Consider the following 14676-nt stretch of genomic DNA (forward strand, 5'->3'; position numbering starts at 1 on the left):
AGGTACCATACCATACAGTAGAGAGGTACCATACCATACAGTAGAGAGGTACCGTACCGTACCATACAGTAGAGAGGTACCGTACCATACAGTAGAGAGGTACCGTACCATACAGTAGAGAGGTACCGTACCGTACCATACAGTAGAGAGGTACCATACCGTACAGTAGAGAGGTACCGTACCATACCGTACAGTAGAGAGGTACCGTACCGTACCATACAGTAGAGAGGTACCATACCATACAGTAGAGAGGTACCGTACCATACCATACAGTAGAGAGGTACCATACCGTACAGTAGAGAGGTACCGTACCGTACCATACAGTAGAGAGGTACCATACCATACAGTAGAGAGGTACCGTACCATACCATACAGTAGAGAGGTACCGTACCATACCGTACAGTAGAGAGGTACCGTACCGTACCATACAGTAGAGAGGTACCATACCGTACCATACAGTAGAGAGGTACCGTACCATACCGTACAGTAGAGAGGTACCGTACCGTACCATACAGTAGAGAGGTACCGTACCGTACCATACAGTAGAGAGGTACCGTACCGTACCATACAGTAGAGAGGTACCGTACCATACCATACAGTAGAGAGGTACCGTACCATACCATACAGTAGAGAGGTACCGTACCGTACCATACAGTAGAGAGGTACCGTACCGTACCATACAGTAGAGAGGTACCGTACCGTACCATACAGTAGAGAGGTACCGTACCGTACCATACAGTAGAGAGGTACCATACCGTACCATACAGTAGAGAGGTACCGTACCATACCATACAGTAGAGAGGTACCGTACCGTACCATACAGTAGAGAGGTACCGTACCATACCATACAGTAGAGAGGTACCGTACCGTACCATACAGTAGAGAGGTACCGTACCATACCATACAGTAGAGAGGTACCATACCATACAGTAGAGAGGTACCGTACCATACAGTAGAGAGGTACCGTACCATACCATACAGTAGAGAGGTACCATACCGTACCATACAGTAGAGAGGTACCGTACCATACCGTACAGTAGAGAGGTACCGTACCGTACCATACAGTAGAGAGGTACCGTACCGTACCATACAGTAGAGAGGCACCGTACCGTACCATACAGTAGAGAGGTACCGTACCGTACCATACAGTAGAGAGGTACCGTACCGTACCATACAGTAGAGAGGTACCGTACCATACAGTAGAGAGGTACCGTACCATACAGTAGAGAGGTAACATACCATACAGTAGAGAGGTACCATACCATACAGTAGAGAGGTACCATACCATACAGTAGAGAGGTACCATATCATACAGTAGAGAGGTACCATACCATACAGTAGAGAGGTACCGTACCATACCATACAGTAGAGAGGTACCATACCATACAGTAGAGAGGTACCATACCATACAGTAGAGAGGTACCATACCATACAGTAGAGAGGTACCATACCATACAGTAGAGAGGTACCGTACCATACCATACAGTAGAGAGGTACCATACCGTACATTAGAGATGTATCGTACCATACAGTAGAGAGGTACCGTACCATACAGTAGAGAGGTACCATACCATACAGTAGAGAGGTACCATACCATACAGTAGAGAGGTACCATACCGTACAGTAGAGAGGTACCATACCATACAGTAGAGAGGTACCATACCATACAGTAGAGAGGTACCATACCGTACCATACAGTAGAGAGGTACCATACCATACAGTAGAGAGGTACCATACCGTACAGTAGAGAGGTACCATACCATACAGTAGAGAGGTACCATACCATACAGTAGAGAGGTACCATACCATACAGTAGAGAGGTACCATACCATACAGTAGAGAGGTACCATACCGTACAGTAGAGAGGTACCATACCATACAGTAGAGAGGTACCATACCATACAGTAGAGAGGTACCGTACCATACAGTAGAGAGGTACCATACCATACAGTAGAGAGGTACCATACCATACAGTAGAGAGGTACCATACCATACAGTAGAGAGGTACCGTACCATACAGTAGAGAGGTACCATACCGTACAGTAGAGAGGTACCATACCATACAGTAGAGAGGTACCGTACCATACAGTAGAGAGGTACCATACCGTACAGTAGAGAGGTACCATACCATACAGTAGAGAGGTACCATACCATACAGTAGAGAGGTACCATACCGTACAGTAGAGAGGTACCGTACCATACAGTAGAGAGGTACCGTACCATACAGTAGAGAGGTACCATACCGTACAGTAGAGAGGTACCATACCGTACAGTAGAGAGGTACCATACCGTACCATACAGTAGAGAGGTACCATACCGTACCATACAGTAGAGAGGTACCATACCGTACCATACAGTAGAGAGGTACCATACCATACAGTAGAGAGGTACCATACCGTACCATACAGTAGAGAGGTACCATACCATACAGTAGAGAGGTACCATACCGTACCATACAGTAGAGAGGTACCATACCGTACAGTAGAGAGGTACCATACCGTACCATACAGTAGAGAGGTACCATACCGTACCATACAGTAGAGAGGTACCATACCGTACCATACAGTAGAGAGGTACCGTACCATACAGTAGAGAGGTACCATACCGTACAGTAGAGAGGTACCATACCGTACCATACAGTAGAGAGGTACCGTACCATACAGTAGAGAGGTACCATACCGTACAGTAGAGAGGTACCATACCGTACCATACAGTAGAGAGGTACCGTACCATACCATACAGTAGAGAGGTACCATACCATACAGTAGAGAGGTACCATACCATACAGTAGAGAGGTACCATACCGTACAGTAGAGAGGTACCATACCATACCGTACAGTAGAGAGGTACCATACCGTACAGTAGAGAGGTACCGTACCATACAGTAGAGAGGTACCATACCATACAGTAGAGAGGTACCATACCATACAGTAGAGAGGTACCATACCGTACAGTAGAGAGGTACCGTACCATACAGTAGAGAGGTACCGTACCATACAGTAGAGAGGTACCATACCATACAGTAGAGAGGTACCGTACCATACAGTAGAGAGGTACCATACCATACAGTAGAGAGGTACCATACCATACAGTAGAGCGGTACCGTACCATACCGTAGAGAGGTACCATACCGTACCATACAGTAGAGAGGTACCGTACCATACAGTAGAGAGGTACCATACCGTACAGTAGAGAGGTACCATACCATACAGTAGAGAGGTACCATACCATACAGTAGAGAGGTACCGTACCATACAGTAGAGAGGTACCGTACCATACAGTAGAGAGGTACCATACCGTACAGTAGAGAGGTACCATACCATACAGTAGAGAGGTACCATACCGTACAGTAGAGAGGTACCATACCGTACCATACAGTAGAGAGGTACCATACCATACAGTAGAGGGGTACCATACCATACAGTAGAGAGGTACCGTACCATACAGTAGAGAGGTACCATACCATACAGTAGAGAGGTACCATACCATACAGTAGAGAGGTACCGTACCATACAGTAGAGAGGTACCATACCATACCGTACAGTAGAGAGGTACCGTACCATACAGTAGAGAGGTACCATACCGTACAGTAGAGAGGTACCGTACCATACAGTAGAGAGGTACCATACCATACAGTAGAGAGGTACCATACCATACAGTAGAGAGGTACCATACCGTACCATACAGTAGAGAGGTACCATACAGTAGAGAGGTACCGTACCATACAGTAGAGAGGTACCATACCATACAGTAGAGAGGTACCATACCATACCATACAGTAGAGAGGTACCATACCATACAGTAGAGAGGCACCATACCATACAGTAGAGAGGTACCGTACCATACAGTAGAGAGGTACCATACCGTACAGTAGAGAGGTACCATACCATACCATACAGTAGAGAGGTACCATACCATACAGTAGAGAGGTACCATACCATACAGTAGAGAGGTACCATACCATACCATACAGTAGAGAGGTACCATACCATACAGTAGAGAGGTACCATACCATACAGTAGAGAGGTACCATACCATACAGTAGAGAGGTACCGTACCATACAGTAGAGAGGTACCATACCATACAGTAGAGAGGTACCGTACCATACCATACAGTAGAGAGGTACCGTACCATACAGTAGAGAGGTACCATACCATACAGTAGAGAGGTACCATACCATACAGTAGAGAGGTACCGTACCATACAGTAGAGAGGTACCGTACCATACAGTAGAGAGGTACCGTACCATACAGTAGAGAGGTACCGTACCGTACAGTAGAGAGGTACCGTACCATACAGTAGAGAGGTACCGTACCGTACAGTAGAGAGGTACCATACCATACAGTAGAGAGGTACCATACCATACAGTAGAGAGGTACCATACCATACAGTAGAGAGGTACCGTACCATACAGTAGAGAGGTACCATACCATACCGTACAGTAGAGAGGTACCATACCATACAGTAGAGAGGTACCGTACCGTACAGTAGAGAGGTACCGTACCATACAGTAGAGAGGTACCATACCGTACAGTAGAGAGGTACCGTACCATACCGTACAGTAGAGAGGTACCATACCATACAGTAGAGAGGTACCATACCATACAGTAGAGAGGTACCATACCGTACAGTAGAGAGGTACCATACCATACAGTAGAGAGGTACCATACCATACAGTAGAGAGGTACCGTACCATACCATACAGTAGAGAGGTACCGTACCATACAGTAGAGAGGTACCGTACCATACAGTAGAGAGGTACCGTACCATACAGTAGAGAGGTACCGTACCATACAGTAGAGAGGTACCGTACCATACAGTAGAGAGGTACCGTACCATACCGTACAGTAGAGAGGTACCGTACCATACAGTAGAGAGGTACCGTACCATACAGTAGAGAGGTACCGTACCATACCGTACAGTAGAGAGGTACCATACCATACAGTAGAGAGGTACCGTACCATACAGTAGAGAGGTACCATACCATACAGTAGAGAGGTACCATACCATACCATACAGTAGAGAGGTACCATACCGTACAGTAGAGAGGTACCATACCGTACAGTAGAGAGGTACCGTACCATACAGTAGAGAGGTACCATACCATACAGTAGAGAGGTACCATACCGTACAGTAGAGAGGCACCGTACCATACAGTAGAGAGGTACCATACCATACAGTATAGAGGTACCATACCGTACAGTAGAGAGGTACCATACCGTACAGTAGAGAGGTACCGTACCATACCATACAGTAGAGAGGTACCGTACCATACAGTACAGTAGAGAGGTACCGTACCATACCATACAGTAGAGAGGTACCGTACCATACCATACAGTAGAGAGGTACCATACCATACAGTAGAGAGGTACCGTACCATACAGTAGAGAGGTACCATACCATACAGTAGAGAGGTACCATACCGTACAGTAGAGAGGTACCATACAGTAGAGAGGTACCGTACCATACAGTAGAGAGGTACCATACCGTACAGTAGAGAGGTACCATACCGTACAGTAGAGAGGTACCGTACCATACTGTACAGTAGAGAGGTACCGTACCATACCGTACAGTAGAGAGGTACCGTACCATACTGTACAGTAGAGAGGTACCATACCATACAGTAGAGAGGTACCATACCATACAGTAGAGAGGTACCGTACCATACAGTAGAGAGGTACCGTACCATACCATACAGTAGAGAGGTACCGTACCATACAGTAGAGGGGTACCGTACCATACCATACAGTAGAGAGGTACCGTACCATACCATACAGTAGAGAGGTACCGTACCATACCATACAGTAGAGAGGTACCGTACCATACCATACAGTAGAGAGATACCATACCATACCGTACAGTAGAGAGGTACCGTACCATACCTTACAGTAGAGGGGTACCGTACCATACCATACAGTAGAGAGGTACCATACCATACAGTAGAGAGGTACCATACCATACCGTACAGTAGAGAGGTACCGTACCATACCATACAGTAGAGAGGTACCGTACCATACCGTACAGTAGAGAGGTACCGTACCATACCTTACAGTAGAGGGGTACCGTACCATACCGTACAGTAGAGAGGTACCGTACCATACCATACCATACAGTAGAGAGGTACCGTACCATACAGTAGAGAGGTACCGTACCGTACAGTAGAGAGGTACCGTACCCAAGCCCCCAGTAAGGCTATCCAACGTTGAAGCTGCCACTCCCTACTGGCAAAATGTGGAATTGCAGCACTTTAATGGAGGTGGACGTGCGTAAGCGGTCCGGGGCTAAAGGCTAGGCTAAACTTCCGCTCGCTCGAGCCATTGAGTTATAATTGTACTTCCGGCAGTCTTCCGGGTGCTTCAAAACGCCACGTGTCCTCGACACGGTGTCAAAGATCTCAGTCCAATATCTCTGTAAAGAACGGCACGACCAAAACATCTGTAGTATGTAAGTGGCAGCCAGGGGCTGAGCGACACCTACCACACAGGGGATCAATATCAGTGTTGTTTTTGTTGACTAAAACATGACTACCTTTTTTCACTGACAAAAACTACATAAAAACTAAGCCATGATGACTAAAACTAAGACTAAATATACTGTCGATTTTGTCAACAAATAAAAACTAGACTAAAATGTTAGGAAGGGACTAGTGGACAAGAGATCCAGTATAAGTCATTTTACACTTGGTTGCAATGCAGAAAATAGCAGATCTACAAGCTCACAACACGACTTTCTTTCTTTCTTTCTTTCTTTCTTTCTTCCTCCCCCTCTCCCTCCCTCTCTCCCCATCCCCCCCCCTCTCTCCCCCCCTCCTCAGTCAGTGAGGACCACCTGGTGGACTTCATGGAGAACCAGGACCATGCGGTGGTCCTGACGGCGCTGCAGACCTTCCAGGACAGTCCAGAGCTGCTCCTACAGGCCATGAGGGTGCTCCTCCCTCTGGCCAGCCCTGGTAAGGTCATGACCTCTGAACCCTGACCTCTGAACCCTCTCCCTCTGGCCAGCCCTGGTAAGGTCATGACCTCTGAACCCTGACCTCTGAACCCTCTCCCTCTGGCCAGCCCTGGTAAGGCCATGCCCTCTGAACCCTGACCTCTGAACCCTCTCCCTCTGGCCAGCCCTGGTAAGGCCATGCCCTCTGAACCCTGACCTCTGAACCCTCTCTCTCTGGCCAGCCCTGGTAAGGCCATGCCCTCTGAACCGCCTAGCCTAGCCTCGCCTAGCCTAGCCTAGCCTAGCCTAGCCTAGCCTAGCCTAGCCCGTCACAAAAGGCTGGATAATAACACACCTTTACATAGATGGTGCATTACATTACATTACATTACATTACATTACATTCACACACCGATGGTGGAGGAAACCATGCAAGGCACCAACCTGCACATCAGGAGCAATCAGGGGTTCAGAGTCTTGCTCAAGGACACTTCGACACTAACTCTGGGGGAGCCCACAGGGATCGAACCGGGAACCTTGCAGTTACCATCCGGCCACTCTACCGCTGATCCACCGCCGCCCCAAAGCTTGTAGAAGGAAATGGAAAGTACTGTCGTAGGAAAAGGGTGATCTGCATTTCATCATTCAGCCAGACAGTTCTTATGAATTTAGAATGTATCATGTATTGAGCATAGATATGAATCATCAGGACCCTGTCTCTATTCATTCCCTGTAGTTATAAGCCAAATAGAAATACAGGGAATGAATCAAGACCCCCAGGCAGGGGGTCAGTGGCGTGCACAGATAGACACTAGGGGGTGCTAGAGCACCCCCTGCCCTTTTGGCAATGTGCCCTTTTGAAAAAAAAGGGGAAAAAAAACTTTTTTTTTTTCTTCTTTTTTTTTTTTGGTTTTTCGAAAATAGCAGACCTACAAGCTCATAGCGCGCCACTCGGTGGCGCGCTATAAGCTTGTAGATCTGCTATTTTTCAATAGCTAAAGCATAACATAATGCTAACACCAAAAGGGGTTCCCGCCCAAAATGGATTAAGGCAACCGGCCGGTTCCACGCGCTGCACAAGGTGCCCTTTTTTAACTTGAGCACCTGCCCCTCTAAATGTCTGTGCACGCCACTGCAGGGGGTTGTAGAAAAAAGAGCTCTGACCAGGTAAAGAGTGAGACTAGTCACCTGACCAGGTAGAGAGTGAGACTAGTCACCTGACCAGGTAGAGAGTGAGACTAGTCACCTGACCAGGTAGAGAGTGAGACTAGTCACCTGACCAGGTAAAGAGTGAGACTAGTCACCTGACCAGGTAGAGAGTGAGACTAGTCACCTGACCAGGTAGAGAGTGAGACTAGTCACCTGACCAGGTAGATAGTGAGACTAGTCACCTGACCGGGTATAGAGTGAGACTAGTCACCTGACCAGGTAGAGAGTGAGACTAGTCACCTGACCAGGTAGAGAGTGAGACTAGTCACCTGACCAGGTAGAGAGTGAGACTAGTCACCTGACCAGGTAGATAGTGAGACTAGTCACCTGACCAGGTAGAGAGTGAGACTAGTCACCTGACCAGGTAGAGAGTGAGACTAGTCACCTGACCAGGTAGAGAGTGAGACTAGTCACCTGACCAGGTAGAGAGTGAGACTAGTCACCTGACCAGGTAGAGAGTGAGACTAGTCACCTGACCAGGTAGAGAGTGAGACTAGTCACCTGACCAGGTAGAGAGTGAGACTAGTCACCTGACCAGGTAGAGAGTGAGACTAGTCACCTGACCAGGTAGAGAGTGAGACTAGTCACCTGACCAGGTAGAGAGTGAGACTAGTCACCTGACCAGGTAGATAGTGAGACTAGTCACCTGACCAGGTAGAGAGTGAGACTAGTCACCTGACCAGGTAGAGAGTGAGACTAGTCACCTGACCAGGTAGAGAGTGAGACTAGTCACCTGACCAGGTAGAGAGTGAGACTAGTCACCTGACCAGGTAGAGAGTGAGACTAGTCACCTGACCAGGTAGAGAGTGAGACTAGTCACCTGACCAGGTAGAGAGTGAGACTAGTCACCTGACCAGGTAGAGAGTGAGACTAATCACCTGACCAGGTAGAGAGTGAGACTAGTCACCTGACCAGGTAAAGAGTGAGACTAGTCACCTGACCAGGTAAATAGTGAGACTAGTCACCTGACCAGGTAAATAGTGAGACTTGTCACCTGACCAGGTAGAGAGTGAGACTAGTCACCTGACCAGGTAAAGAGTGAGACTAGTCACCTGACCAGGTAGAGAGTGAGACTAGTCACCTGACCAGGTAGAGAGTGAGACTAGTCACCTGACCAGGTATAGAGTGAGACTAGTCACCTGACCAGGTAGAGAGTGAGACTAGTCACCTGACCAGGTAGAGAGTGAGACTAGTCACCTGACCAGGTAGAGAGTGAGACTAGTCACCTGACCAGGTAGAGAGTGAGACTAGTCACCTGACCAGGTAGAGAGTGAGACTAGTCACCTGACCAGGTATAGAGTGAGACTAGTCACCTGACCAGGTAGAGAGTGAGACTAGTCACCTGACCAGGTAGAGAGTGAGACTAGTCACCTGACCAGGTAGAGAGTGAGACTAGTCACCTGACCAGGTAGATAGTGAGACTAGTCACCTGACCAGGTAGAGAGTGAGACTAGTCACCTGACCAGGTAGAGAGTGAGACTAGTCACCTGACCAGGTAGAGAGTGAGACTAGTCACCTGACCAGGTAGAGAGTGAGACTAGTCACCTGACCAGGTAGATAGTGAGACTAGTCACCTGACCAGGTAGAGAGTGAGACTAGTCACCTGACCAGGTAGATAGTGAGACTAGTCACCTGACCAGGTAGAGAGTGAGACTAGTCACCTGACCAGGTAGAGAGTGAGACTAGTCACCTGACCAGGTAGAGAGTGAGACTAGTCACCTGACCAGGTAGAGAGTGAGACTAGTCACCTGACCAGGTAGAGAGTGAGACTAGTCACCTGACCAGGTAGAGAGTGAGACTAGTCACCTGACCAGGTAGAGAGTGAGACTAGTCACCTGACCAGGTAGAGAGTGAGACTAATCACCTGACCAGGTAGAGAGTGAGACTAGTCACCTGACCAGGTAAAGAGTGAGACTAGTCACCTGACCAGGTAAAGAGTGAGACTAGTCACCTGACCAGGTAAATAGTGAGACTTGTCACCTGACCAGGTAGAGAGTGAGACTAGTCACCTGACCAGGTAAAGAGTGAGACTAGTCACCTGACCAGGTAGAGAGTGAGACTAGTCACCTGATCAGGTAGAGAGTGAGACTAGTCACCTGACCAGGTAGATAGTGAGACTAGTCACCTGACCAGGTATAGAGTGAGACTAGTCACCTGACCAGGTAGAGAGTGAGACTAGTCACCTGACCAGGTAGAGAGTGAGACTAGTCACCTGACCAGGTAGAGAGTGAGACTAGTCACCTGACCAGGTAGAGAGTGAGACTAGTCACCTGACCAGGTAGAGAGTGAGACTAGTCACCTGACCAGGTATAGAGTGAGACTAGTCACCTGACCAGGTAGAGAGTGAGACTAGTCACCTGACCAGGTAGAGAGTGAGACTAATCACCTGACCAGGTAGAGAGTGAGACTAGTCACCTGACCAGGTAAAGAGTGAGACTAGTCACCTGACCAGGTAAATAGTGAGACTTGTCACCTGACCAGGTAGAGAGTGAGACTAGTCACCTGACCAGGTAAAGAGTGAGACTAGTCACCTGACCAGGTAGAGAGTGAGACTAGTCACCTGATCAGGTAGAGAGTGAGACTAGTCACCTGACCAGGTATAGAGTGAGACTAGTCACCTGACCAGGTAGAGAGTGAGACTAGTCACCTGACCAGGTAGAGAGTGAGACTAGTCATCTGACCAGGTAGAGAGTGAGACTAGTCGCCTGACCAGGTAGAGAGTGAGACTAGTCACCTGATAAGGTAGAGAGTGAGACTAGTCATCTGACCAGGTAGAGAGTGAGACTAGTCGCCTGACCAGGTAGAGAGTGAGACTAGTCACCTGATCAGGTAGGCGTGCTCTCTTGTCTGCATGGACGGTACTCAGGCTGCACATGATTTACTGGTTGGGTTGCTAATGTAATGCAGGGGTTCCCAAAGTGGGGTCCGGGGACCCCTAGGGGTCCTTGAGGGAGTTCCAGGGGGTCTGGGGACCCCTATGGGTCCTTGAGGGAGTTCCAGGGGGTCCGGGGACCCCTAGGGGTCCTTGAGGGAGTTCCCCAGCTAAATTATACAGTAATAGAGCGTCGCAGTCCCGCCCCCTACCATGGACCAGGAAATGATTCTACGTTCATTTTCCTCATAGACATTTCAGAAAGTATTTATTTAAAGACGTTTACGCCGAGGACAAAGCCAACTCGAGTCGTGACAACTCATGACAACACAAACAATATTTTGGACGAAACAAATAATTACAAAGAAGAAAAACAACAAAAAAAGTGTTGTAACCTGCCGTTTTTGTCTTCTTTCTAATTATTTGTTTGGTCCAAAATATTGTTTGTGTTGTCATGAGTTGTCACGACTCGAGTTGGCTTTGTCCGCGGCGTAACCGTCTTTAAATAAATACTTTAAGAAATGTCTATGAGTTTAATTTCCTGGTCCATGGTAGGGGGCGGGACTGCGACGCTCTATACATCTTTAAGGTAAAGGGCTAGAGCAATGTGACTTGACGAAGGCATTCATTCAACCCTCTCTGACAACAGTAAGAATGTAAATTGCACTGGCTACGCGTTTGCATTCATGAACGTGAACCGAAATGTTGCTGTAAATGCATGTCTGTCTCTAGGACACTATGATACCATGTCTGTCTCTAAGGACACTATGATACCATGTCTGTCTCTAGGACACTATGATACCATGTCTGTCTCTAGGACACTATGATACCATGTCTGTCTCTAAGGACACTATGATACCATGTCTGCTCTCTAAGGACACTATGATACCATGTCTGCTCTCTAAGGACACTATGATACCATGTCTGTCTCTAGGACACTATGATACCATGTCTGTCTCTAAGGACACTATGATACCATGTCTGCTCTCTAAGGACACTATGATACCATGTCTGTCTCTAGGACACTATGATACCATGTCTGCTCTCTAAGGACACTATGATACCATGTCTGCTCTCTAGGACACTATGATACCATGTCTGTCTCTAAGGACACTATGATACCATGTCTGCTCTCTAAGGACACTATGATACCATGTCTGCTCTCTAAGGACACTATGATACCATGTCTGTCTCTAGGACACTATGATACCATGTCTGTCTCTAAGGACACTATGATACCATGTCTGTCTCTAGGACACTATGATACCATGTCTGTCTCTAGGACACTATGATACCATGTCTGTCTCTAAGGACACTATGATACCATGTCTGCTCTCTAAGGACACTATGATACCATGTCTGCTCTCTAAGGACACTATGATACCATGTCTGTCTCTAAGGACACTATGATACCATGTCTGCTCTCTAAGGACACTGATACCATGTCTGCTCTCTAAGGACACTGATACCATGTCTGCTCTCTAAGGACACTATGATACCATGTCTGTCTCTAAGGACACTATGATACCATGTCTGTCTCTAAGGACACTATGATACCATGTCTGCTCTCTAAGGACACTATGATACCATGTCTGTCTCTAGGACACTATGATACCATGTCTGTCTCTAAGGACACTATGATACCATGTCTGTCTCTCTAAGGACACTATGATACCATGTCTGTCTCTAAGGACACTATGATACCATGTCTGCTCTCTAAGGACACTGATAACATGTCTGCTCTCTAAGGACACTATGATACCATGTCTGTCTCTAGGACACTATGATACCATGTCTGCTCTCTAAGGACACTATGATACCATGTCTGCTCTCTAAGGACACTATGATACCATGTCTGTCTCTAAGGACACTATGATACCATGTCTGTCTCTCTAAGGACACTATGATACCATGTCTGTCTCTAAGGACACTGATACCATGTCTGCTCTCTAAGGACACTATGATACCATGTCTGTCTCTAAGGACACTATGATACCATGTCTGCTCTCTAAGGACACTGATACCATGTCTGTCTCTAAGGACACTATGATACCATGTCTGCTCTCTAAGGACACTATGATACCATGTCTGCTCTCTAAGGACACTATGATACCATGTCTGTCTCTAAGGACACTATGATACCATGTCTGTCTCTAAGGACACTATGATACCATGTCTGCTCTCTAAGGACACTATGATACCATGTCTGTCTCTAAGGACACTATGATACCATGTCTGCTCTCTAAGGACACTATGATACCATGTCTGCTCTCTAAGGACACTATGATACCATGTCTGCTCTCTAAGGACACTATGATACCATGTCTGTCTCTAAGGACACTATGATACCATGTCTGTCTCTAGGACACTATGATACCATGTCTGCTCTCTAAGGACACTATGATACCATGTCTGCTCTCTAAGGACACTATGATACCATGTCTGTCTCTAAGGACACTATGATACCATGTCTGTCTCTAAGGACACTATGATACCATGTCTGCTCTCTAAGGACACTATGATACCATGTCTGCTCTCTAAGGACACTATGATACCATGTCTGCTCTCTAAGGACACTATGATACCATGTCTGCTCTCTAAGGACACTATGATACCATGTCTGCTCTCTAAGGACACTATGATACCATGTCTTCTCTCTAAGGACACTATGATACCATGTCTGCTCTCTAAGGACACTATGATACCATGTCTGCTCTCTAAGGACACTATGATACCATGTCTGCTCTCTAAGGACACTATGATACCATGTCTGCTCTCTAAGGACACTGATACCATGTCTGTCTCTAGGACACTATGATACCATGTCTGCTCTCTAAGGACACTATGATACCATGTCTGCTCTCTAAGGACACTATGATACCATGTCTGTCTCTAAGGACACTATGATACCATGTCTGTCTCTAAGGACACTATGATACCATGTCTGCTCTCTAAGGACACTATGATACCATGTCTGCTCTCTAAGGACACTATGATACCATGTCTGCTCTCTAAGGACACTATGATACCATGTCTGCTCTCTAAGGACACTATGATACCATGTCTGCTCTCTAAGGACACTATGATACCATGTCTGTCTCTAAGGACACTATGATACCATGTCTGCTCTCTAAGGACACTATGATACCATGTCTGCTCTCTAAGGACACTATGATACCATGTCTGCTCTCTAAGGACACTATGATACCATGTCTGCTCTCTAAGGACACTATGATACCATGTCTGTCTCTAAGGACACTATGATACCATGTCTGTCTCTAAGGACACTATGATACCATGTCTGCTCTCTAAGGACACTATGATACCATGTCTGCTCTCTAAGGACACTATGATACCATGTCTGCTCTCTAAGGACACTATGATACCATGTCTGCTCTCTAAGGACACTATGATACCATGTCTGCTCTCTAAGGACACTATGATACCATGTCTTCTCTCTAAGGACACTATGATACCATGTCTGCTCTCTAAGGACACTATGATACCATGTCTGCTCTCTAAGGACACTATGAATACCATGTCTGCTCTCTAAGGACACTATGATACCATGTCTGTCTCTAAGGACACTATGATACCATGTCTGCTCTAATCTGATTATGCTGCAAACCACTTTTTTCATCAAACTTGCAAACTTTTTTTTTTG

The 14676-nt window shown here is 46.9% G+C and overlaps 1 protein-coding gene across 1 annotated transcript in view; it reads left to right on the forward strand.

Moving 5' to 3' along the window:
- The window catches only part of LOC306923229 (leucine-rich repeat serine/threonine-protein kinase 2-like), a gene marked incomplete at its 3' end in the record, with an annotated part of 52331 nt that overhangs the window by 35023 nt on the left and 2632 nt on the right, over positions 1–14676 (forward strand). The window contains exons 6-7 of the mRNA XM_079501261.1: positions 6816–6950; positions 7060–7064. Coding sequence (XP_079357387.1) covers positions 6816–6950; positions 7060–7064 — 140 coding nt within the window. The remainder of the gene's footprint in view (positions 1–6815; positions 6951–7059; positions 7065–14676) is intronic.

The sequence above is a fragment of the Electrona antarctica genome, assembly GCF_951216825.1.
Source record: "Electrona antarctica genome assembly, chromosome: 5".
NCBI lineage: Eukaryota > Metazoa > Chordata > Actinopteri > Myctophiformes > Myctophidae > Electrona > Electrona antarctica.